At 42.5% G+C, this 24616-nt stretch overlaps 1 protein-coding gene across 2 annotated transcripts in view; it reads right to left on the bottom strand.

Annotated features, from left to right (window-relative positions):
• Positions 1–24616, bottom strand: part of Col4a3 (collagen type IV alpha 3 chain) — a 129107-nt gene that overhangs the window by 18089 nt on the left and 86402 nt on the right. For both annotated transcript variants that reach the window (NM_001413988.1, XM_087566766.1), the window contains 17 exons: positions 24466–24558; positions 23761–23862; positions 21714–21811; positions 21127–21277; positions 20700–20813; positions 19520–19687; positions 18162–18251; positions 17695–17829; positions 11978–12076; positions 11078–11167; positions 10620–10759; positions 8533–8659; positions 6411–6491; positions 5981–6079; positions 5007–5054; positions 2080–2265; positions 1453–1583 (listed from right to left, as the gene is read on the bottom strand). In NM_001413988.1, coding sequence (NP_001400917.1) covers positions 1453–1583; positions 2080–2265; positions 5007–5054; positions 5981–6079; positions 6411–6491; positions 8533–8659; positions 10620–10759; positions 11078–11167; positions 11978–12076; positions 17695–17829; positions 18162–18251; positions 19520–19687; positions 20700–20813; positions 21127–21277; positions 21714–21811; positions 23761–23862; positions 24466–24558 — 1952 coding nt within the window. The remainder of the gene's footprint in view (positions 1–1452; positions 1584–2079; positions 2266–5006; positions 5055–5980; positions 6080–6410; positions 6492–8532; positions 8660–10619; positions 10760–11077; positions 11168–11977; positions 12077–17694; positions 17830–18161; positions 18252–19519; positions 19688–20699; positions 20814–21126; positions 21278–21713; positions 21812–23760; positions 23863–24465; positions 24559–24616) is intronic.

Here is a 24616-nt window from a genome sequence, read left to right as displayed (position 1 = left end):
TGAGGAAGTGTTGTCTCCAGCACTTCCTAGCCAGGCCCGACAGAGAGAGCAAAGTTTATAAGGCGAGGATGTAAATGCTCATCAGGATTGACCAGCTATCAGGCCTGTTGCCAAAGAAAGATGCCTCCAACAGGATGCTCGCAGGGGCATACAGGGTCACAGAGGTTTAAGTCCTGGCCTGCCATATAGCCCTTGGTTCTCTTCAAGGGGGAAGCTTAATTCTGCCTGTTGGACAAGATGAACCTGGGAAATAACTAGCTGGAAAAATTTCAACACAGGTGTGCTTAAAATAACTCTAGCAATGTCTTCATTGTGAAAATCTCCCATTTGCCTAACTGGCTAGATTTATATAGTCCTCCTGTCTCTGTTTAAATTGTTCAAAATGTAACCTGGAACCAGGTCCTACCAGGTTTGTTTGGGGGGAGGGTGGATCATAGCCTATGTGAAGTGTATAAGCCTAAGGTATATATAAAATAGTAAAACATTCTATTAGAGGCTGGCTTCTCTTGGGTATTAGCCAGGGCTGCATGTGCGCTATTAAAGAGCTTACTGCTCACTGGGAAGGCATATTATTTCTACAATAACAAAGTTGAATTTTATGAAGAAAAGGCTTGTAAGCACAGCTGACTCTAAGCACAGTGTGTCCTTACCACTGTGGTCATGAGTCAGCTGAGTGGCCCAAGGGAAACTTAGGATGAAGTCCTAAAATGGCAGTATTCAGCCAGTGTGACACTTCCTTCCCTTAGATACTCGCTGGGGGCAGAGGGTGCTTAGCTCTTATTTCTGTAAGTTGTTCTACTGCTGGCTTCATTTTAAAGGGAAGTATTGTCAGACGGGGGTACATTCTGTTAGAGAGGTAAGGTGGATGAACAAGGAAACTGAGCCTGCCAGAACCAGGTACATAATAATAGGAAGAAATTCAAGTTATGTTATTAGATGATGATGATGATGATGATGATGATGATGATGATGATGATGTGTGTGTGTGTGTGTGTGTGTGTGTGTGTGTGTGTATGTACATATTTATAAGATAGCAAATTGAGGGGCATAATGACTATTCTTTGAGGCTATTTGAGGACATTTATCAACTGCTAGGTACTTAGATTTTTTTTCCCCAGCTGAAATAGCTCAGAGTTTAAATGAGCAAGAGTCATAGGTGACCCATACACACCCATGTGTTAGACGCATTATAGAGGTGAAATCTTCGCAGCCCTTAAGCTTCTTTGATTTCCTGGGCTCTGTGGGACCTTAGGTGTGTCCCATCAGTACACCGATGTACCACAAGGAGTGGATGTGTGCTGCATTCAGCTGCAGCTGCTCACACACAGCTGTCAGTTCTCCAGAGTTAACATGCAGTGGTAGAGAGCAAGTGTGACCAGTGCCGACATATACACTACGACTGCAGCCTAACGGCAGCAAGGCAGAACTGTGTTAGTAACATTCCACACTTACCGGTTGACCTGGTGCACCCGTGTCCCCTACCATTCCAGGCAGACCTCTGGAGCCAGGGAGGCCCATAAATCCTTTGTCACCCTTTATGCCTTCTCCGACAGGTCCTGGAGGTCCAGGGGGACCTGGCTCACCTGGGTTCACAAAGAGTCCATCAGAGTTGCCAGGAAGGGATTCTTGAGAGTTCTGTCACAGATTTTTTTTTTTAATGGAACAAAAGCTCCACCCCTTGTTATTGTCCCAAACGCTCTTTTCTTTGCTGCTGGGAGGCAGGCTCATGGTGATATCTAAGAGAGAGCATGCCAGGGAAACACAGGGGTGGGGGTGGGGGAGTAGAAAGGACCCACATCTCCCTGAGCATAGTCTGTGGGGAAACATCTAGCCTGATGCATAGCACGTGTTCAACCACAGAGGTCTGCCTTTAGAATTCTTAATTGAATGTACTAATCTTTTACCCACCCGGGCCGCTGTCCTGCCACTTCACACTAACTCACTGTGTATGACAGTCGGGGATATGAAAGGAGTGAAGAAGACTGGGGACAGCACAAGAAGCCACGAGGTAATGACAGAAAGAACACATCTGATCTCAGATGCCACTTCCAGTCCAACTTGTGAAAGGAAGCGCTCTACCTGGATTTCCTCGTAAGCCGGGGAGACCTCTGTTTCCTTTTGGGCCAGGGACAATGGTCCCAGGCAGACCTGGTGGACCTGGGAGTCCAGTGGTGCCTGGGGGTCCTTGAGGTCCAACATCCCCCATGGTCCCCTTCCTGCCAGGAAGGCCAGACAAGCCTGGAACTCCCCTGTCTCCTTTGACACCTGCAAGGAAGGAAGCTCAGCTGGGTTTACAGTTTGTGATTAGCTTCTGTAATATAGGCACTTTCTTTGGAAATGTTAAGATTCATAATGAATTTTCTAAAAAAATGGTTGGAGAACAAAAATACAGATCTATAGGTCTTCCTCTGAGTAGGCATTTGATCTAGGCAGAATCACTACATTTTACACATCTGTTGTCTGATTTTACTTGGTGTGAGTGTGTGTGTGTGTGTGTGTGTGTGTAGGTACATGCTCCTCTGTCTTATTTATTGAAAAATGCTCACTCAGAGAACTTAGAGATCATCAACTTGCCTGGGATGGCTGATTATTAAATTCCAGGTATCTGCATGTCTCAGCTTTCCTAGTCTTTTTTTTTTTTTTTTTTTTTTCTGGAGCTGGGGACCAAACCCAGGGCCTTGCGCTTGCTAGGCAAGCGCTCTACCATTGAGTTAAATCCCCAACCCCGAGCTTTCCTAGTCTTGATGTTACAGATAATGTACGCTTCATACCACAGAGCCATCCCTCCAGTCTTTCATTGTCTTATTTTAAAAGTAAAGAGATCCCTGTCACAGCTCAGCTGTTCAGCTAAGCTACAGACAAAGGGCACGCTATAAGATCTAAAGTGTGGTGCATATGTAAGTCCCAGTTACTACTTGGTGGACTTTATAGCAGCATTATTTATTTACAGATAATTCAATAGAGCAGAGAGAAGCTAAACTTCAGGGTCGTGATGTGGGCTTGGAACTGGTACCCGGTTAGACACAGAGGTAGCTGCCATCCTGCTCAGTCTCCTGACTGAATCTTTCCCACATCTGTGAGACCGAGGGGAGCGGAGGGGGGGGGATAAGCATGGCAAGAGGTCTGAAAGAAGACCCCAAATGTCACAGCTTAGTACCAGGTATCATTTGTCATCTCAGAGAACCTTCAAGAAACTGTGCTGTGAAATTCCTGGATGAAAACTGTAGTATTGACTGGAAACAATCTCCTCTCCTCTTTCCCATCTCTATGATTTTTTTAATTAAAAAAATGACTTATGGATTTTATTTTATAAGTGTGAGTGTGTCTTGTGTTCCGTGTGCGTGCCTGGTACCCAGAGAAGCTGGAAGACAGCACTAAATCCCCTGGGACTGGAGTTCGATGTGGTTGTACGCCACATGCATCTGCATGCCGGACCTCTGCAAGAGCAACAAGAGCTCTTGACCTCTGAGCCATCTCTCTACCCTTCCCACCCCCAACCTGTGTTGTTTGTGAGAGTAAATGGTATGCGTATAGGAGAGGGGAGAGTGAGGCTGAGGCTGTTGGCTGAAGGAATGTTGTGGGCAGGGTCTCTGTCAGGTAGGGAGCAAAGACCTAGAGTGAGAAAGGGAAACTGTCGAATGTTCTGGTATTGTCCCCGGTGTCTTCACGTTCCTTAGTCTTGTAGTGCCTGTAATTCCTGTTGTTAAAGGAAGTGCCTGCCTCTGTAGTGCTGTCTTTGTCCAGCAATGACCTCATGTACTCATGTCATGTTGTGGGTTTTATATTACATTTTTGGTAAAATTTCATTCTTTGTTCTCTAATATGTATTCTCTTAAGGATCTGGGAGAATAAACTAATCAAACCAATCCATATCTTCCAAGTTTTGATGAATGCTTCATGGTATGTTATCGCAGGGGCATTGAGGTGTGCGGTCACTTCCATAACTGGACTATTTGATTTTTTTTTTAAAGCTTTTGATGTTGTTGTTGATTTTGGTCTAAGGTATGACTTTTTCCTTTGAAATTTTATTTGCAGTCAAATGCAGAGTAATGCAGACACAGCATTTCCCTTCCAGTGAGTTTTGAGCTTAGCCTAATGACACGAACTGAAGCTTTTCTTTTGTATGTTGTTCTACAACTAGGCACTGGGATAGGGAAAGGCTCTATACTCGTAGGGTATGGAAGGCTCAGTGCGCAAACACTGAGACTGACCAAAAGGACAATCAAGTCATTAAGAAATGACGGGAAAGAGCAGCTCCTGCCTGCTTCACACTCCAGCTCCAGCGAGGACCAGTTCCAACATCTACTCATCTTCTGCTGGGTCATGGCATCATTGGTTATAAGAAAGCGTAATTACTATCTTGAAACACTCCTATTCATAGGGTGCCAGGATAATAAAGATCATGGAAGGGTGCAAACAATCTGCTGTTTCTCTTGCTTTCTTCCTCTACAGAAAGGAAAAGTGTTCAAAGACTCTGCTTCTCCTATGGCACTGGCTTGAGAAAGGTACACCTGAGGCCGGCCAAGAAACACCCGTAGACTTGGAGGAATATATTGGATAAGTTGTGGTGTCTCCGAGGTTGATAGAGGTTCAGGGAAGCCATGGACAAACAAGAACATGAACCAAAAGGGCTGGAATCAAAGTGGGAAATGGAACTACCCCATACCTCAACAGCAGGACACTCAACGAGTGTCCCAGGGAAGCCACCGCCACCTGTATTCTTGCACAAGTCAAATCATTGCCATAACCAGCTAATACCAGCAGCAACAACAAATACATATAAATGTCTAAAAGCTTGCATAGAAGAAAATCCGATAGCATGTTTCCACAGCTTTGGAAACGTGTCCTTTATTGTGGTGATAGCTTTGATTGACTGTTAAGACTGTAGTATTATCACTGGGACACCTTTCACTTGCCAAGTTACATTGTTTGACAAGTCAAATCAAGAGAAGTAGATTCTGCTCTTGGAAATGTGCATTTAAGGTCAGGGAAGAAGAAATGCCTACCTGGTACACCAGGGCTCCCTTTTTGGCCTGGATGGGCCCCCAGCAAGCCTAGAAGAGGTAATTTTGATGTATTAACATTTGATTAACCTCATTCCGTCCTACATGTGAAGCAAACACGATTGATGCATGCAGAGGATGTGTCAGAGACCACCCGTTCTGTCAGTGAAGACTTACTAGAGCCTCATGGAATTAAATGCTATTAAATCCATGGGTAGAACAAATATTAAAGGCAAGGGTCAGGGAGGCAGCCCTGTAAATAAAGGCTCAGACCTCTCTGACTAATGACCTGAACTCAGTCCCCAAGACCCATGTGGGGTAAAGGGGAAAATCAACCCCTGTAGACCATCCTCTTGACTTCCACAAAATGACTATGGCATGAATGAATCCATAAACATATGTACAATACTATATATTACATATACATAATTCTACATGTAATTATTGTATATTTATATGTATTATATATAATTGCATATAATATACATATATCTTATGATAATTATACTCTATGATAATATATTATAAAATACAATATATATGTATAATAATATACACATACACAATAAAATACAAATATAATATGTTTATATAATATATAATATTTATTTATAATTTATTATTTATATAATATATTTATGTTTTATATTTTATAAATTTAATTTATTTATAATCATATTATATAATATATTCTACATAATTATATATCATATATAAAATTCTATAATTCTATATTAATATATTAAATTATATATAACATAGATTATATAATTTATATATACTTATATATACTCTACATATTATATGACATATAATATATAGTACTTAATATACAAAACATAAAACATAATACATAAATAATATATCATATATAATTAATATATAATATATAGTATAAGCATATGTTTATAGATGCATACACACATACATATATATGACTCATTCATATGTATATGCAGATGAAGGACAGGCTGCACCTGTTTCTCCTTTTTCTCCCGGAGGACCAGGAATTCCATCTTGTCCTTGGTCGCCTCTCATACCCATTGGTCCAGGAAGTCCTGGGAGTCCTGGAGGGCCTGAAATAAACAGAAACAAACCATGCCACTCAAAGACTGGGCCCCCTTCCAGGGAGATTGGTGGAAAGTGCTCAAAGGTACTGATTTTTCAGAACTGTAGTTATGTGTAACTGCATTCATAGTAAACAAACAAAAACAAACAAACCCTTCCCCAAACCCCAAAAACCTATGCCTAGATTAATACTATCCTACGATGACCGTGGTATTTTATACAGGCAGACACTTTCATTAGGTAGTGTTATCAACCCCACTATTCTGCAAGGGATAGAGTAGTGGTTTAGAAAGTGTGTTTTCTCCACACAGAGGGGTAGAATAAGTTTTAAACTGAAACCTGGAGGGCCAGTGCTTCCTGGAGGGCCGGGGAAACCTTTCTGTCCTTTAAGACCGGAATCACCATCAGGACCTGGTCTTCCTGAAGATCCAGAGAGAGGAGAGAAAAGAACAGCAAAGTGTAAGTAGTTACATCATCCACTGAACAGTCAGCTCCTGTCAGCCCTGCTCAAGCTGCCCTTAGGGAAATCCCCAAAAGATCACCTCACACATCTCTTCTGAAAAACATTTCTCCTGGGAAGGATCCTATGTTGAAGTTCTAACACACAGCTACTAAGAATGCCATTGTATTTAGCAAGGTGGTTTTTAACAATTAGGGCCAACAAGATGGCTCAGTGGGTAAAGGTGCTTGCAGCCAAACCTGACACCCTAAGTTCCATCCCTATACAAATTGCTCAATGTCTGAGGAACTGCTAAACTCAGGAGCTAACGGCAAATCTATCGAATCTCCCACTTAAATTATATTGAGGTAAGCCTGCAGCTGTAACCTAATAGTTTAGCAAAGCTTTTCTTGTTGTTGTTTTTTAGATTTATTAAATTCAATTTTTTCAGGGCTGGAGAGATGGCTCAGTGGTTAAGAGCACCGGCAGACTGCTCTTCCAGAGGTCCTGAGTTCAATTCCCAGCAACCACATGGTAGCTCACAGCCATCTGTAATGGGATCCAATGCCCTCTTCTGGTGTGTCTGAACAGTGTACTCATATACATAAAATAAGTAAATAAATCTTTAAAAAATACATTTTTTTCTACCTTTCCCTCCTCCTGCCAGGGCTGGGAATTGAACCTAGGACCTTGTGTATATGAAGCAATGCTACACTACTGAGCTTCATCTCCAGTCAAGCAATTGTTTTTAATAAAACAAAAAGAACACTTGTTGTAACCTAACATGGATAGCAAGATCCAGATCAGAAATATGCCAGGAAAGAAAAAGATTTAAAATAGCACTACAGGTGAAATTATGTTCGTCATAAATTTATAGACTAAAGTCCTAACCCCCAGTGCTTCAGAAAGCCATTGTGTTTAGCAATGTGGTTGTCAAAAATTGGGGATGGCAAGGTGGCTAAGTGGGGAGTGGTGCTTGCAGCCAAGCCTGCCAACCTGAATTTGATCCCCAGGACCCACCTGATAGAAGGAGTGCATTGATTCCCACAAGTCCTTGCAGGTTGTTCCCTGACCTCCACAGGCATACCACACACCAAATGCCCATGCAATAAATAAATACACACACACAGCTAAAAACTGTATTGAAAATTCTTTTTAAAGTTAAATGAAAGCAAGGACTCTAAGCCAACACGAATGGCATCTTTGTACGAGATCTGGATGCAAACACAAGGGGAGACAGGAAGAAAAGGCTCTAGCCAAGCCCAGAGGTCTCCCAGGAGCCAGGCTTACCAGAACTTTGGTCTCAGGGTTCTGGTTTCCAGACTGTGAGAAAACAAGCATCTGTTATGTCACCCAGTCTGTGCTTTTGCTAGAAGCCTGGCTATATCATTCTAACCTAAGATTTGACTAGAACTGTTTCAGGCCTCTAGGCTGAATTTGTTGAGGCAGAACTTCAGACATCTTGATTACAAGAGCCGGCGTTTAGAGTTCAGTCTGCTGAGCGGTAGAATGAGGCCTTCCTAACTAAGTCACCATCTTTTAGTGTTCCAGAATTTCAACTTCAAAGCTGAATCAAAACAACCGCACACACCGGAAATTGTAGCTTTCTGTTTACAAAGGCGATTCTAAAATGTAAGGCTCATCCTACACACTGCTGCCACCTTTGAGAACAGATTGTTAAAGTTCGTTTGAGGACATGCAGAGCAAAAAAAAAAAAAAAAAAAAAAAAAAAAAAGTCAGAGGCCAAGAGGGGAGCCAGCTTGTAGAGGAGTCAGAAGCTTTGAGGCCAAACAGCTGATTTGAACCAGCCAGTCAGAGATCACAAAGAACTAGGAACGGGTGAGCTGATTCAGCAGCAGTTCTCAGAGGCTGAAAACAGTCTAGGCCTAGACACATTGTACAGAGTCTACATTGTACAGAGTCTAGAAGCTTCCAGGAGTAGGCGTAGGTTAGCGGACAGAAGCAGTAAGCCTTTGGAGGTGACAATTACATCAGGCAAATAAAAGTTACTCTTACACTGACCTGGGTGGCCAGGACTCCCAGGACTCCCAGGGGCTCCGTCAGGTCCAGCAGGCCCCGAATGTCCAGGTGGCCCAGGTAGTCCTCTCTCTCCTTTCTTCCCTTTGTCACCTGGCAATCCTGGATCACCCTTAAATTCAGTCAAACACCTTTAAAGTTCTCATATAAGCAGGATATGTAGTTAGGATTAAGTAAAAAAACGAGACGAAACAAAAACAACTTCTTATTGACTTATCAATCCCTGCTGTGTATTTGCTACGGGCCAGCACCATGAAATGTGTGAGGAGTAGATTAGCCTCGTGCTTTGTGAGGCCCAGTGCAGATGGAAATGCAGACACTGAAAGGGTTTTAAGAGAACAAGAGCAGGACATTTAGCCAAGATGGGATCTCAGACAGCACTGGGTCTATGTGAAGACAGAATGGAAACCCATATATGATGCACACAGCTTTCATGGACTTCAGAGTCCAGCCGGGAGAGAGTTATCTAACAATCATAAACATTGGGGTGAGTGACAGGAAATAAGAAGCAGGCTAAACAGATAAGTGTTCTGTAGATACAACGCTAATAAAAAAAACAAAAACAAAAACAACAAAACAAAACAAAACAAAAAAAACCCCCAAAACCAAAACCAAAACCAAAACAAACAATAAAAAACCAAAAAACAAAAAAACCCAAACAAACCATGTCTACCAATCACATGTTTAAACCAATTTGGCTGCTTTACTATTCTTCTCATCTGTATCTCAGATTAATGATAATTCAGATCATGCATGGCTGATGGTGACTTACACGGTTTCCATCAAGGCTGATTGGAATATACTATTCTCGTACCAGGCCTTCCTAACCTGAGAGAAATGGGCCTGTGGCCAATGCAGAGCTCTAAACACTTCATGTGGTTGTCACCTGTGAAAACCTGACTCTAGACAGAGCTGGTAATGGACTGAATAAGAATCCAATCCCTGGGGCTGGAGAGATGGCTCCGTGGTTAAGAGCACTGACTGTTCTTCCAGAGGTCCTGAGTTCAAATCCCAGCAACCAGATGATGTAATGAGATCTGATGCCCTCTTCTGGTGTGTCTGAAGACAGCTACAGTGTACTTATATACATGAAATAAATAAATTAATTAAAAAAAGAATCCAATCCTTAAACCCTTGGACATCTGATAGAAAATTATCTGCTCCCTTTACAAAAACATGCACCCAAGGACTTTACATACAATTTAGGTTAATGGGTCACTCAGGATGCTACATTTCTTTGGGGGGGTGGGGGACATGAAATCCCTTGTTTAAAACCTCTGCTTCTGGGGCTGGAGAGATGGTTTTAGAGGTTAAGATGCTCTTCCGGAGGTCCAGAATTCAATTCCCAGCAACCACATGGTGGCTCACAACCATCTATAGAGAGATCTGGTACCCTCTTCTGTTATGCAGGTATATATGTAGGCAGAATACTGCGTACATAATAAAAAATCTTAAAGAACAAGTCCTGCTTCCTGGAATGTCTGTTAACGACTCTGTACTTGCACACCTCCGACTCTTAGGGTATGTGCAGAAAAAAAGGTTTGTAGGAAATGAACTTAGAAGAGGAGCCAAGGCCACTGAAAGGTCACATGGTTTACTTGTTAATGATGTCGAAGAGCTGTTCTAGTCATGCCTTTTATTTCATCTTAACGAGACAAAGGGTTTTGCATATAGAATGCAAAATCTCCGGGTGAGAAACATCGAGAACAAAAAAACTTTATATCTGGAGGAAAGAAACCCTGCCCTGTCAGTTTTGGGGGCCTGTCACCAACCGCCCTCTGTGTGAGCACACTTAAGTGGCAGGGACAGAGACATTTCTTGGTGGCTGAGATAGATTTTTCCAAATTGAGAACATGAAATAGACTCGATTGTGAAAATACTTAGGAATGTGTTTAAAACAAACAAACAAACAAGCAAATAAACAACACCAATACCACTGCCAAACCCCAAAACATAGCTGCCTGAATGGATAGAAATGTCTCTTTTTTCTTCCTGGACTGAGTCTGGTCTTTGTTGATATCTTAAGGTTCCCCACCTCTGCCGAAATGTAACTGTGTCAGTGGTCTGTATACCTTCGGTCCTGGTGGTCCTGGGCTTGCACCTTCTGAATAACCTGGCTCCCCCTTATCTCCCTGGGGGCCAGGGATCCCTGGCAGGCCTGGTCTTCCAGCTACACCTGGAAATCCTGAAGTTCCTTTTCTCCCTTTAGGGCCTGCAGTGAGGACAGATATCAGGTAAGAGAAGAGAAAGAGGGATCTGGAGGCATCCCATCTTGATGCTTGTCTGAATCATTCTCCAAGAAGATGGCTTTTCAGAGTCATAAATATTGGGCTATATAACACGTGATTGTTAAACATCTTGTTACTGCCCAGGTTCTGGTTCCACACAGAACCTTTGTCTAAAAGCAAAGCTGGTTGACATAAACTTTCTATTAAATAAAAAAAAAAAAAAAGAAAGAAAGAAAACCACAGAAAATCTCCAGTTCTGACTTGTGAGCTTGCTGGCTCATAATACAGGATGATAGCATTACCTGGCACCCCCATGTTCCCCATGCTTCCTGGCAAGCCTTGTGGTCCTGGTCTTCCAGGATCCCCACTGCTCCCCGTATCTCCTCTAGGGCCTTGAGAAGAAACAGAGTCACATGACCAGTTCCTGGGTTTATGTGCGCAACACATCTCTTCTGCTCTCACGGGTAGATAGGTACAGAACTTTCGATTAAATGAAAAATCAAAATAACCCAAAGCACAGGAAGTCTACAGCTGTTGTGATTTTGAGGGCTCATAAGAACAATATGCCATTAAGTGGCCCACATGTGTTCCCTAGAAGTAGGTAAGTGCAGAACTCCTAGTTTAGCTGGTTAAGGGTTAACTTCTTTCACCATCAGCTAGGGTTCACCATAGGACTGGGGTCTTAGGATGTGGAAAATTGAGTAAGGTGAGAGTCCTATTACTAGGCCTGTTCAAAGCCACCCTCAGACCAACATCAGCAGACAAGAGTGGCTCCTCTGACTGGCTGTACTGCAGCAGAGTCTGTCAGCAGCCTGAAGGTTAATTGCCCTGTAAGTTATTTTGCTAATGAGGTGGCTGGGATAAGAGACTACAGCTTAAAACTGCTTTGCAAACCCAATAACTTGTTTCCCAAAGGAAGACACAAAAGCAAAAATGAATAGAGCATTAATTTTTTTTTTATCTCTGACATGTTAAAAAGAAAACGTTCGAGTATAAAAGCAGAATCGCGGGTAGGATGTTTTTCAGTCGGTCGATGCCAGCTACTGAACACATATACTTTGGCTTAATTTAGAACATATTCTTCCTGGAACACTTTCCAGGCAGATTTTATGTTTGACCTAATGAAGCTAGCAGTGAGCTTTATTACATTTACGTGTAGGAAAGCTTAGAGCATGAAGTTTCTCTGGGAGAGTTAGCCATACCTGGAGATCCTGGTAGCCCAGGCACTCCCTCGAGGCCTTTGGGGCCTGGTAACCCTGGATTGCCTCTGTTTCCCTTTTCACCTGGATTTCCTACGAACCCTAAAGGTAAAGAGCAAACATTAGGAAGCTGGGGATACGGCTCTGCGGTAGAGTGTATGTCTAAAGTTCATGTCGCCATGAGTGTCAGCCGGAAAGCTTATCATACTCATTCATACCCTGGTCTAAACTGACGAGTTATTGCCAAAGTACAGTGTCACATATTTATCATGAGCACGGAGAGGTGTAGGCTTCTGTCTTTGTTAGAGGAATTGAATGAACTGAAGTCTAGAAACCATTAGCACAGGGTATGGCTCGAATCAGGCAACTCTCGTCATGAGGTGCACTCAAGCAACATTTGAAAGGTTGCGCTGTTGTTCAGTGGTAGATCTCTTCCCTAGCATGTGTAAAGCACTGGGCTCAGTCCCTGAGACTACTGCAAACAAGCACAAGACATTTTAAGATTTAGCAGCCTAAATATCTCTTCATTTCTTTGGAGTAAAGCAGTGTATGACACTATTCTTTTTTTTTTTTTTTTTTTTTCTTTTTTTCAGAGCTGGGGACCGAACCCAGGGCCTTGCGCTTGCTAGGCAAGCGCTCTACCACTGAGCTAAATCCCCAACCCTGACACTATTCTTATATAAACAATTCCACTCTCAGTCCATTTCTTATGGCTTAAGATTTATCAGGCATTGGCTAAGTCAAAGACCCTGTCTAGACTCACACTGTCGATCAGCAACAGTGCCAGGATTTCAAAGTAGTCTTGCATAGCTAGAAAATTCCCTAATGGTCTGGAGAGATGGCTCAGTGTTTAAGAGCACTGACTCCTCTTCCAGAGATCCTGAGTTCAAGTCCCAGCAAACACATGGTGGCTCACAACCATCTGTAATGGGATCCGATGCCCTCTTCTGGTGTGTCTGAGGACAGCAACACTGTACTCAGACATAAAATAAATAAATCTTAAAAAAAAAATGAAAAGAAAAGAGAGGAAGTTCACTAACACCCCAGGACACTCTCTTATCCCTAGAACTTGACTCTGATTGATTTATCCTCCTGCTAGTTTAAACCCATGGACACTCCTTTACGAGCAATCAATTACAAACTTGCCCGACTACACGGAACATTCCGCAGTCTGTCCTGGGTTTTTGCCTTCTCCTGTTCATGCACCTGTTTACATATGGATTAAGTGTCTAATTAACAGCCAGGTCTGGTGTTGTGCTCTGGAAACAAAAATGAGTCACGTTCCCCTTGCCCAATCCTTCCATGCTTAATTAAGGAGACAGTCGAGCAGCAATTGCCACCCAGTGAGATAAGTTCTGTAGTACAGTCGGGCACACTAGGAGACACGAGGGGGGATTTTTGGAAGGGAGATTGTTTTGTGGCTCAGCCTCACAGATATGTGGCCAATTGGATGAAGAAAGCATAGGACAAGACAGGATCTCCAGACAACAGCCCATGCAGAGAAAGGGTTGGTGAAAGATTGTTCTTCACCCTTGATTTTCCATTTGCCAGCATCTAAGCGTGTATATCTAAGCAGCGCACGCATTTGCTCTAGCCTGCAGGCCATGTATAGCTTGATTTCATCCATTCATTCATGTATGTACTTAGTGGGGCTTATCTGCCTTCATGTAAACTGAAGAATGAAGTGAGGTCATTGGGTTTACGCGGCAAGCACTTTTATTCCATCCACAGAGCCATCTCACAGGCCCTGGCTTGAGTTTATAAGGCTCTAGAGCAAAGGCTGATTTGTTAAAAAAAAAAAAAGTAACAGTGTACCTATATAAATCCTTAGAGGGTTATAAAAACAAAGAAAGCCAAAGAAAAATATACAATAGAGACCTCATATGGCCCATAAAACCTGACATTTACTGCCTGGATTGAAACAGTGTTTAGGTCCCACTAATGTTTCTTCTCCCTACCAAACTGTTAAGTTTCACTGTGACCAGTAAGTGATACATATGTATTCAGGACATAATAAAATGCCTAACCCACAGACATTAAAAAATTGGCATTGAGCACACGCATTGCATGTGGCTGGAGACATGTATACAGTATAAGGAGGTCCAGTTCTTTCTAACACTTCATTATTTCTTAATTTCAAGTATGAATACAATATATTTAGACATTATCCTTTATCCCTCACTTCAACTCCTCCTGGATACACCCTTCCCTGCATAGCTCTTTCCCAATTTCCTCTTCTTTTTCCTCCTTTTCTTCCTTTTAAAGCAATCCCTTGAGTCTAATTAGTGCCGCCCATACATGCACGGGTGTGTGGTTCCATACCTTAGGTTATGGGCAAGCCGTCATGGGCCACACTATTGGGGGGAAAAAACCTAACTGGCCCTCTGTCTTGGCATTGTCAATTTGATACAACTAGAGCACCTGAGAAGGGGGAACCTTAACTGAGGAGCTGCCTTGATCAGGCTGGTCTACAGCTATGTCTGTCAGAGATTATGTCTGAGGCAGGAGGACTCAGCCTACTGTGGGTGACACCAACCACAGACAGGTGGGCCTGGGTTATGTAAGCCAGAGAAGAGCCGGTAACCACCATTCCTCCATGTTTTCTGCTTCGGACTCTTCTTGAGTTCCTACCCTAACTTCCCGAAATCATGGATTGTGAACTGGAATCGTAAGCAGAGTAAGCCCTTTCCTCCCCAAGTTGCCTTTGTTCAGAGTAAACTAGAACACTCTCCTTCAGTGGCCACCAACTGCCAGTAGGAATGGGAGCCTCAGAACGCCGTGGACCCAAGAGCTTTTCTGAACCCTAGTCATGGAGGCTCCTCTGACTATCATGTTTGCTGAGTTCTCTGCTCCTGGGAATTATTTTCTCTAGGAGTTGTGGCCTAGACACCTGGCAGTATATCAAAAGAAGGACAAGTGTGACCACTGGTGCCAGCTGCCTCCTCTCACAGTTCCATTGGGTAAGCAATTTGATCTCTCAATGCCTATGTAGGAAATGAGATTAGCAATCGTAGGTTGTGAGATTAGCAGTCCTTGGCTTGTGAGATTGGGTTGATATTTATCAAGCGTGCAATAGTACCTGGACATGGTGCTGCGTAGGCCTTCGTTAAATAGTATTCTATTTCTCATTCATACTTTACATTTGTTCATGGTTTTCTGTAGATATGTCTGGTTCCCATTCAGACGTTTCAAAGTAATAGTGATTACCACCGATTTTTACCCTTGATATCTCTTCCAAATCTGGAGTGAATGTCTCTGTGTGTCAAATTCACATTCTTGAAAAAGTGGGTGTGTCATGGCACCCCAGCATTCAAGAGGTTAAGTCAGGAGAATCTTGAGTTTGAAACCAGCCTGGCTACATAACAAATTCAAGGCCAGTATGGATTATATAGTGAGATCCTATGTCAAAACTATACTAAAACACGTGGACCATGCAGATATTCAAAAGATGACATACTCCCTTTTGTCATTCAATCTGTGGCAATCCTCACTATGTATCAGGATTAAGTGACACCATACAGTTTTACTTGAGTACATTTTTTTCACTTTAGTAGATGATAACTACTACTTCCTACCATTCCTGTATCAAAAATAAGTATGTCCTAGAAGTTAATTTTTTCCCCCAAAGATCGTTCATTTTCTTTGTTGACAAAATTCTTAGATTTGGGTCTCTCTTCAATTTACATGTTAATTTCAGGAAGCTCTTTGGTATGCCCGGAAAGACTCTATTCAGTCTCTCTAACATGGGCTATGCAGAATTTGCTTTTGTTTGATTTTAGTTGGGGTTTTACTAGGTAGTCTTGGCTGGCCTGGAACTTGCTGTGTAGAGCAGGCTGGCCTTAAATTCAAAGGTGTGGCAGCCTTTGTCTCCTAAGTAAATAAATGCTTATGTGCCAAGCACAACGATATTGATGAATACCTGATTTCTAAAGCCACATGAGATCTTTCTCCACTGTAATGGAGTATAGTATTTTATGTGGCTCTGAAACAACTATGTATTCTCTTAATGCTTTCTCTTCGGTGAGAGTTTATCCTCAACGGTAATGCTTTACCCTGAAATTCTGTTTGTTTAGTGTTGCTTGAGGTCCAATCTGATGAAGAGGACGAGAGTTGAGCCCTCTTAAGAGTTGGCTTGATACCGGTCATATAAATTGTATAACAAAAGCACCTGCAAAAAGGCAGGTGATTTGAAATGATTTGAATGGATTTGATTTTTATTCCAATAGTCACGCCTAACAAGGAACCATATGCCGAAAGGCTAAAGTTCAGGACAACAGATGTTGTCCTGTCAACAGGAGACTGTTATTCTCCAAGGACTTTGAACATGAGAAGATGCTTTTCCAAGCAATCAGAAAAATCTATCCCGATAGTTAATAGAATAAAGTAGAATTTGGAGCAGAAGTTTCCATTTCCATCAGAAACACTGTTTTTGTTGCTGTGAATTTAGCTTTTTTTTTTTCTTTGCTACAAGATAATTACTTTGTAGTCCAGGTTACCTTAGAACCCACAATCCTCCTGCCTCAGCCTCCTGAGTGCTGAAATTGCAGGCTTATGCTATTACATCTGGTCACTTCGATGGCTCAGAGCATTTTAAAAAAGAAAATGATATTTATTTTCCTATAATGAGTTACAGAAGGTTATTTTCATGCAAGAATTTAAGTTACTCTGAGCAGATTCCCCTCCAGACCCCACCACACTCTCCTTTTTATCACCCCCGCTCCTATTGGTCTTTGTTTCCTTGGACAGTTTTGTACTTTGATTTTTATATGCACTATATGATAGTGTTTATACGTATAAAATCTAGAATATGCACATGAGAGAAAACATATGGTAGTTGGGGTTTGGTCTTTTGCAATGTAGTGTAATGCTAAATACCGGCCACTAAGGCTTACTTGTCCCCAGGGATGATAAAATCTAAAGGTAGACCCAAGGGACACTGTAACCTTGACCCCAGTTATCCCTGATTGGTCAATAAAGATGCCTTCAGCCTATAGCTGGGCAGAACTGAGAAAGGCGGAGCTTTTGGTTCCTGGGCTTGGGTCTGAGGAGAGATCACCAGGAGCAGGAAGAAGGAGAGGAAGGAGAGAGGAAGACACCATGGGGTAAGGGAATGCTAAAAACCAGCCACGTGAGCTGGCCCTTGGAGTTAAGAGTGACGCAAGCGGAACACGGCAAGTCATAACTCGTTGTTATTGATAAGGAGGTAAAAACTAATAGCTTAGAGGGTAGATATCTGCCCAACTGTAGTGCTGAGGAAGGCTTATTATAAATATAAAAGCTGTGTGTGTGTTATCTGGGAACTGAATGATCAAAGGCGGAGTAGGAACCCCTGGTCTGAGATTAAGTACTTTCCGCAACAATGCCTGAGGCTCAACAACGTCTGAGACTGAATTAGTGAATTAGTTATTGTTGGTTGAATCCATTTTCCTGCAAACATCCTAACTTTGTTCTTTCTCATCTTCTGGAAATAAATCTACTGTGCCCACGCGCCAGGTTTTGTATGTCCATCCTTCTGTTGAAGGACACCTAAGCTGTGGCTGTAACTAATGCTGCAGGGAGCATCGCTATATAAAACTAAATTATTACAAAAAATGAATGCGTGCACCTTCCAGATGGCTGTGTGACCGCGCAGGCGGCTCAACACAGTCAACTGAAGGGTTTTGCTCCCATAGTCTCGTAGTCCCAGAATCGGCCGACTCTAAACAGGAACAGGTCTTTACCTTTAAGTCCAGGCTCTCCTTTGTCCCCCTTTAAGTGTGGTGCATGGGGAGGCCCAGGTTTCCCCTTCTCGCCTCGTTCGCCTTTGACTCCCGGGCGTCCTCTTTCCCCTTTTACTCCTGGGATTCCGAGGTTACCTGATAGACAGGAGTAACCACAGCAGGTCCTTACAGTGCAGCAGAATCCAAAGGTTAGCAACATGCATATGATATAGAACCGAAGTGTGACCAGAACCTCGAACTTGATAGTGTCCCTGAGCACACAGCGCTTGACAGTGTTGGCGTAGGTTTGCAGGGCGAAAATAAGATCCAGTCAAACCGGGGAAGAGAATAATACAAACCACAGGAAAAGCAAACGCGATCTTCATTGACAATTGTTTTTTCCTGACAATCACAGTTTCTTTTGTGATTAGGTAAGTGAACACTATCCATACCTCACATGACCGAGAAAGACGTCTTTTTTCACTCACCCCTCTGCCCCTGTGAGCCTGGTTTCCCAGGAAGCCCCGGAAGGCCAGTGGTTCCAGGATAGCCCATGATTCCAACCTCTCCTTTCTCTCCTATGGCAACAAAGTAACACAAAGCACTTCGTGATATATAGAATACAAAAAAAAAAAAACAAAAAAACAAAAAAAACAAAAAACAAAAAACAAAAAACAAACCCAAAACATTCCAGAAAATAAAATAATGTAGACAGAGAAAACTGGGAGTGGATGGCTTTTTTTGTAAATAGGAAAATAACCAGGTTTGTGTAGGAGGTGTGTTGGCGACTTAAAATTTCATCTGTCTGGATGTCATTGTAGCAAATGACACTGTGGTTGAAAACAGAGTGCCCCGAATGCCTGGGACATTTGTCCTCTTTCCTTCTTCCTGTTACCTTTTGATTTGTTCTTTGGCAGCCCTTAGTTGAGCTCAGTTTTTATTCCTTTGTTTAATGTGGCATACCGAGTGATACAGTTTTCGTCTGACGTTTTCATTTATGGGGGTCGTCATACTTTGCCCTCATTCACCCTAAGGTTGGTTTTAACGTGTAGTTTTGATTGTTCACTTCTTATGGGAAAAGTGCCATAGATTCTAGTAACAGGATTAGAGCTGACCAGGAACCAAAGCGTAATGTGTCGGTTAAGCAGTTATCCTGGTCTCTTCCCCGGAGGACTGTTTTTAATCATTATAAATTTACACTATAAACTATTGTGAACTGATAATTATGTATATGGGTGTCTGAAGAGGCTAGAAGGGGATGGCAGATCCCCAGAGCTGGAGTTAATACAGGTGGTTACGAGTCACCTGAGGTGGGTCCCTTGGGAGAACATCAAGTGATCTTAACTGCTGAGCCATCTCTCTAGACCCCGAACTGATAAACTAAAGGATTTCCACAAAAGAATCCAGACCCAGATGACTTTGCTAGCGAGTTCTATCAAGTGGTCAAGAAGTAGCAATATTCTTCATAAGCTCTTCCTGGAAATACTAAAGGAGGACCCATTCCCGGCCTGTTCTCTACAAGGCCAACATTGACCCAAACAGAATTAAGCCATCACAAGAAAACTACCGACCAGCGTTCCTGGGGAATTTAAATGTGAAAAACCTCAACAAGACACTGGTTGATATCTTATACAAGAATTACTTCACAGCAAAAATAGCCATAACCCAAATAAGTACAAAATGTAATGGTTCTATTTTCACACCCTCCTGCCCCGGTGATCCCTGCTCTCTTAAAGTTAACTTAGGAGGAAAAATATACTAGCTAAAGAAAAGGCATATAGCATGCAGGGTCGCCTGAAAGGAACAATGTGGAAGGAGACTTAAGAAGACAATGGCAGAAGGATACCTGGTAACCCTGGGAATCCTGGAGGTCCTGGATATCCTTTTTGGCCAGGCGGTCCCATCTCACCCGGAAGACCTGGTGTTCCTGGTGGTCCTCGCTCTCCAGGGACTCCAGATCTGTCCATCCCTGGGATGCCAGGGTCTCCTTTTGGCCCGGTATCACCTCTTCTACCTATGAATAAAAAGACAGATACATAAATGATTGTTTGAACAAATGCCTTCTCTACCAACTGCAACTGGTATATGCAATATTTTAGTGTAATTGTTTCCTACATGATGTTGGGTTAAACAGCACACTCAGTGGCGTTTGTTTACTGTCTTCCTCTAGAAAATCCCCAAATCCCTATTGCTCTAGTGTTACCCACTTCATAGGTCCTGCAGTGATGAAGGCAGAGCACTTATGTCTATTTCTGGGTACTGCAGGTGCATTCTGGGTACTGTAGGTGCATTCTGGGACTGTGCTTTCTGCTCGTTTCGCAGTTTTTCACCGTAGACCTACATAGCAGCTCCCCAGAAGTGAGCTCCATTATGCTCTGGAAACAGCGCCACTGCCATGACTAAGGTGTTGGCCAAGAGTTTATTTATGACAGATAATCAGGATACTAGTCTCCAGACACTAATGGAAGTCTAAAGAGTTTTCCCCAGAAAACCAGGTCAGGTTCAAAGGGTCCAAATAGGCAGGGTGTGTTTCACAGCAGCCTGACTCACTTAAGTTTATTTTCATAAACCTTAGTTCCATGTCGCTTATGAAGTAATCAACTACACATTTGCACTTACAACTTGCTAACCAGGAATCCTCGTGTACGTCGTCTCCATTTTAATCATCATAAAGTTACTATCTTATCGAAGTTTCAAAAGTAAAATACTGATAGAAAGTTTATGGATATGGATGCATATTACTAACTCAATCTAACTTTATCTTGTAATCTGTTGATGGAGTTCATATTTCCTTATGTAAAATGAACAAATCAACTCACTATACTGGGCTTGAGTCTCTTCCTATAACCAGGACACAGCTATTTGGATTAGCCATAAAATGCAGACTTATGTTTCCAGAACAACATGTCTTGTCTGGACAGTAGTCAGGACTTGTTGCTGTACACTTGTCACATTAAACAGCAAAACAGAGCCAGAGGACTCATCATCTGTCTACCTAGTTCCTGGATGGGAAACTTTCCTCCTACCTGGTTGTCCTTTCAATCCATTTAAACCTGGAAGTCCTTGGGTGCCCCTGGGTCCTGGTATGCACCTCCCTGGGGGTCCTTTTGCTCCTGGAGGTCCAGACTGCCCTGGGTCTCCTGCAGTAGAGAGTCCGGGAGTTTGCTCAGTTACCAAACCCCAAGCAAGGCCCCAGAGCTGCTAGTTCTTCATCCTTTTGTAACTTCACTTTTCCAAACCAGCCTATACTTGATACCATCGTCATGCTGATATAGACCCTCATGTAAAAGGAAAGATGGAAGGCAGAAGGAACACAGAACAGCCACACTGAGTAAAAAAGAAAAGAACTAGGCCTTGTTACTGATTTATTCACCAAGGTGCAAATGCCTAGAGCCCCCCTAGAGCACCCACAGTACAGCTCACTAAGGAGGAAGGTAATCACACTTGTTGTACCTGGAGGCCCGTCAAACCCGTCTTTTCCTGGAGTTCCAGGGGGGCCTGGAAGTCCAGGGAGTCCAATATCTCCATTTTCCCCAGAATTGCCTCTTTCTCCTGGAAAGCCTGGTTTTCCTGGCTCCCCAGGCCTGCCTACTGATGGTTCTCCCTGTAGCAGAGACATTAAGTTAGCAGTGTTTCCCACGGAATGTTTCTCAGTTCTACTTGCTAGGTGCGCTCTGTGTCTGTCTTGCTGGGTGTGCTTAGACATCAGAGTTCAACAAACATTTTCCTTTCAAGTTTGGTCAACAGTTTTGGTACCAAATGCTGCTTAATGCTGCTTCAGGATTCGCAGTCCACATCCACCGAAGGGAGTGCCCCAATACACTCTGAACATTTATGAGGTCATTAATAAAGAGAGAGAAATGCAAGTTTCCATGGGAACTTAAAAATTAGTGTCTACAAATAAACTAAAAGCATTAATATCTTATTAACAAATATACTACAATTTCTAATCCCCAAGTGTCTTGTCTGATAAGGGTTTTGCAACTCCTGAATGCAATTGCTTCTCCCTGAAATCAGTTTGTCATTTAGTCTCTTCTTACCTTGGCTCCTGGGACGCCCATCTCCCCGGGATAGCCAGGTCTTCCCGTTTCCCCAGGATAACCAGGTAATCCTATTGTTCCTGGGAAACCTTGATCTCCTACAGAAAACACAAAGCAAGAGCGACAAACACTAGAGATCGGTCTCACAAAAAGTTTGTGAGCAATATGTATTTGTTTTATGTAAGTACACTGTACACTGTCGTTATCTTAAGGAATATCAGGAGAGGGAGTTGGACTCCATTACAGATGGTTGTGATGGTTGTGAGCCACCATGTGGTTGCTGGGAATTGGCCTCAGGACCTCTGGAAGAGCAGTCACTGCTCTTAACCACTGAGCCATGTCTCCAGCCCCTGAGCAATATTTTCTTTATTAATTACATTTATGAGGTATCCAGGTAGAGAGATAACTTGTATAAAAGTTTGAATGATGATGAAACCAACTGATGAATTAGTTAAAAAAACAACAAAACAAAACAAAACAAGCAACCAAATTGAGTTTCAAGTCAAATTATACTGGCTTTGAAATTTGGTTCAATTATCAAAGGGGGGGGGGGAGGACAAACTTCAACCAATCAAAGTGTAAGTTATGGAGCCCAGTTCCAGCAGATAAATCTACAACATAATGTCCTGGTCCTCCAGCTCCTAAACTAGTTTTGCTTCCCATAGATTGTAGCTTTTGTCCAGAAAGTGAATCCAGAGTTGCAAAACTAGCGTGCAAGTTGTAGTTATTGATGACTGATCTAGATAAAATATGGAAGGAAACCAGGACATGAATGTCAAAGCTGTTTCTGGGATTTCATTTTCATTTACCAAGTGCTTGCTCACGTGAACGAGTGCACTAAATGGCCAACAATGAAAGAAAACGGTTAACATGAAAGAAAACGTCAAAATGTTGATTATATTTTAACAATTAAAGCAATGGAGAAACAAACCCATTCTCATAAAGCTCACGGTGTCTCATGTAATAGTCCATACCCTGAGGTTTGTTTTTCGTTTTTTAAATATAAATCCTGGACAGGATTTTGTTTGGTGTGCTAATCAGAGGAGCAGCTGCAGCTGTTATGCAACATCTGCAACTGGAATTTTTAGAATGTTTCCTTTTTGATGAAAACAGCATCTTTTTTTTTCTCCTGTCAAAAATATTTGTTTTATTATTTTAAAATTGTGTGCATGCATGTCAACTGTGTGCATGTGAGTGCCGATGTCCACAGAGATCAGAGGCACCAGATCTCACTGGAGCTAGAGTTACAGGCAGGTGCGAGATGCCTGACACTTGTTCTGGGTATAAAACTCCTGTCCTCCGTGAAAGCAATATACGCTCAGCCATCTGGACCGCCGCCCCCATCCAACCCCTAGCATCTTTTATTAAAGGAAAATAACTTCTCTAATTTATATTCAAGCTCACAGGGAAGTCTACATTTTCGTTTTGTTTGATGCTATGGAACGAATCCTAGCTCTTGTTCATGCTAAACGCACACTCCTGTACTATATTCCCCAGCCTGATGATTTGCGATTTAGTAGTTAATTTCTTATTGAAAAATGTGTGAAGTCCAGAAATATACAGACCTAAGAAGTATAGGTTTAAATAAAAATTTCTTCTGACTAGAAAGAATTGTTATTACCTTTTTGGTAATGTCCTTCCTCTTTTTTTTTTTTTTAAAGTATGATTGATGAGCCTGTGTGGTGACTCAGTCTATAAAGTTTCCTGCTATGAAGTCTGATGATCTGAGTTTGATCCCTGGAACTCACATGGTAGAAGGAGAGAGTGGTCTCCTGCAAGTATCCTCTGACTTCCACAAACCCATCCCCGACGGCACACAAAACAAATGAGTTAAAATGTAAAAAGAAAAAAAGTATGATTGAGATATTGTCCCACGAATCAATAGGGATTCTGTCTTTTCGGCTGATATTGTCCTAAGACTTCTGAAGATTCACGGAGAGCATCATTTTGGCAGCCTATCATAGGTATTTCCTATTTTCTTCACTATTCATAATTATAGCTTTGAAACATCCACAGTGAACCTCATATTGCATGGTCTTTAATTTACCCTTAGGTCCTCTGGCCCCTGGGAATCCAACTTCTGGGATTCCTGGTTCACCATCAGGTCCAGGATGACCAGGATCACATGTTCCCACAGGTCCAGGCAAACCTTAAAAACACACACATACACGTGCACATCAGTGACTTTCCTTCATCTGTTTCCAAAAGAAATGTCTGTGTTCTCTGTGTCCTTCTGGCCTGTTCTGGAAATCATGAAATAATGTTAACCTTAGCTTTTCTCTCCATTCCTATGCAGTGGACCAGAGGTTAGGAGCTGCTATGGATTTTAAAGATATAACTTCGTTCTTCTGACCTCTATGCCTCCCTCGAAAGTACAGCATTACATTTCCAATCACTTTGGCAAAGAAATCAAGTTTCAAATGAAGTTACTGAGGTAAACACCCTGATTCATCAGGGGAGTCATTGCTTGTTCTCCTACCAGAAGGATCCCGTCATAGGGATCATTCTTCTCTCCAAGGGACTGTATCCGCTCTCTTTTGGAACTGTTAGATCAGGAGCACCAGGGGAGTGTGTGGACAACTTCCAAGGACAGCAGAAAACCCAGTGCCAGCTGGAGTTTCAGGGTGGTTCCCACTTGTACTCGTTTCTGGATCCAACAAATGTACTCTTTTCCTTACAATGGAAGTCATATTTTCTCAGGGGAGTAAGTGCCATCTGATGTCATAGACTATTTTCCAACTGGGGTACTCACCAGGTAGACCTCTGGGGCCAGCCTGACCAGGGGGCCCTGGAGGGCCTGGGGGACCTAGAACTGGTATTGATGCACTGGATTCTCCTTTAAGACCTTAAAAAGAAAACACGATTGTACGTTTGGGTTGAGCATTACCGTGTGTTTTCACAGC

The sequence above is a fragment of the Rattus norvegicus genome, chromosome 9, assembly GCF_021556685.1.
Source record: "Rattus norvegicus strain SHRSP/BbbUtx chromosome 9, alternate assembly SHRSP_T2T, whole genome shotgun sequence".
Taxonomy (NCBI): Eukaryota; Metazoa; Chordata; class Mammalia; order Rodentia; family Muridae; genus Rattus; species Rattus norvegicus.
Note: the sequence above shows the minus strand (reverse complement) of the source record. Positions and strands in the feature narration are given on the sequence as shown.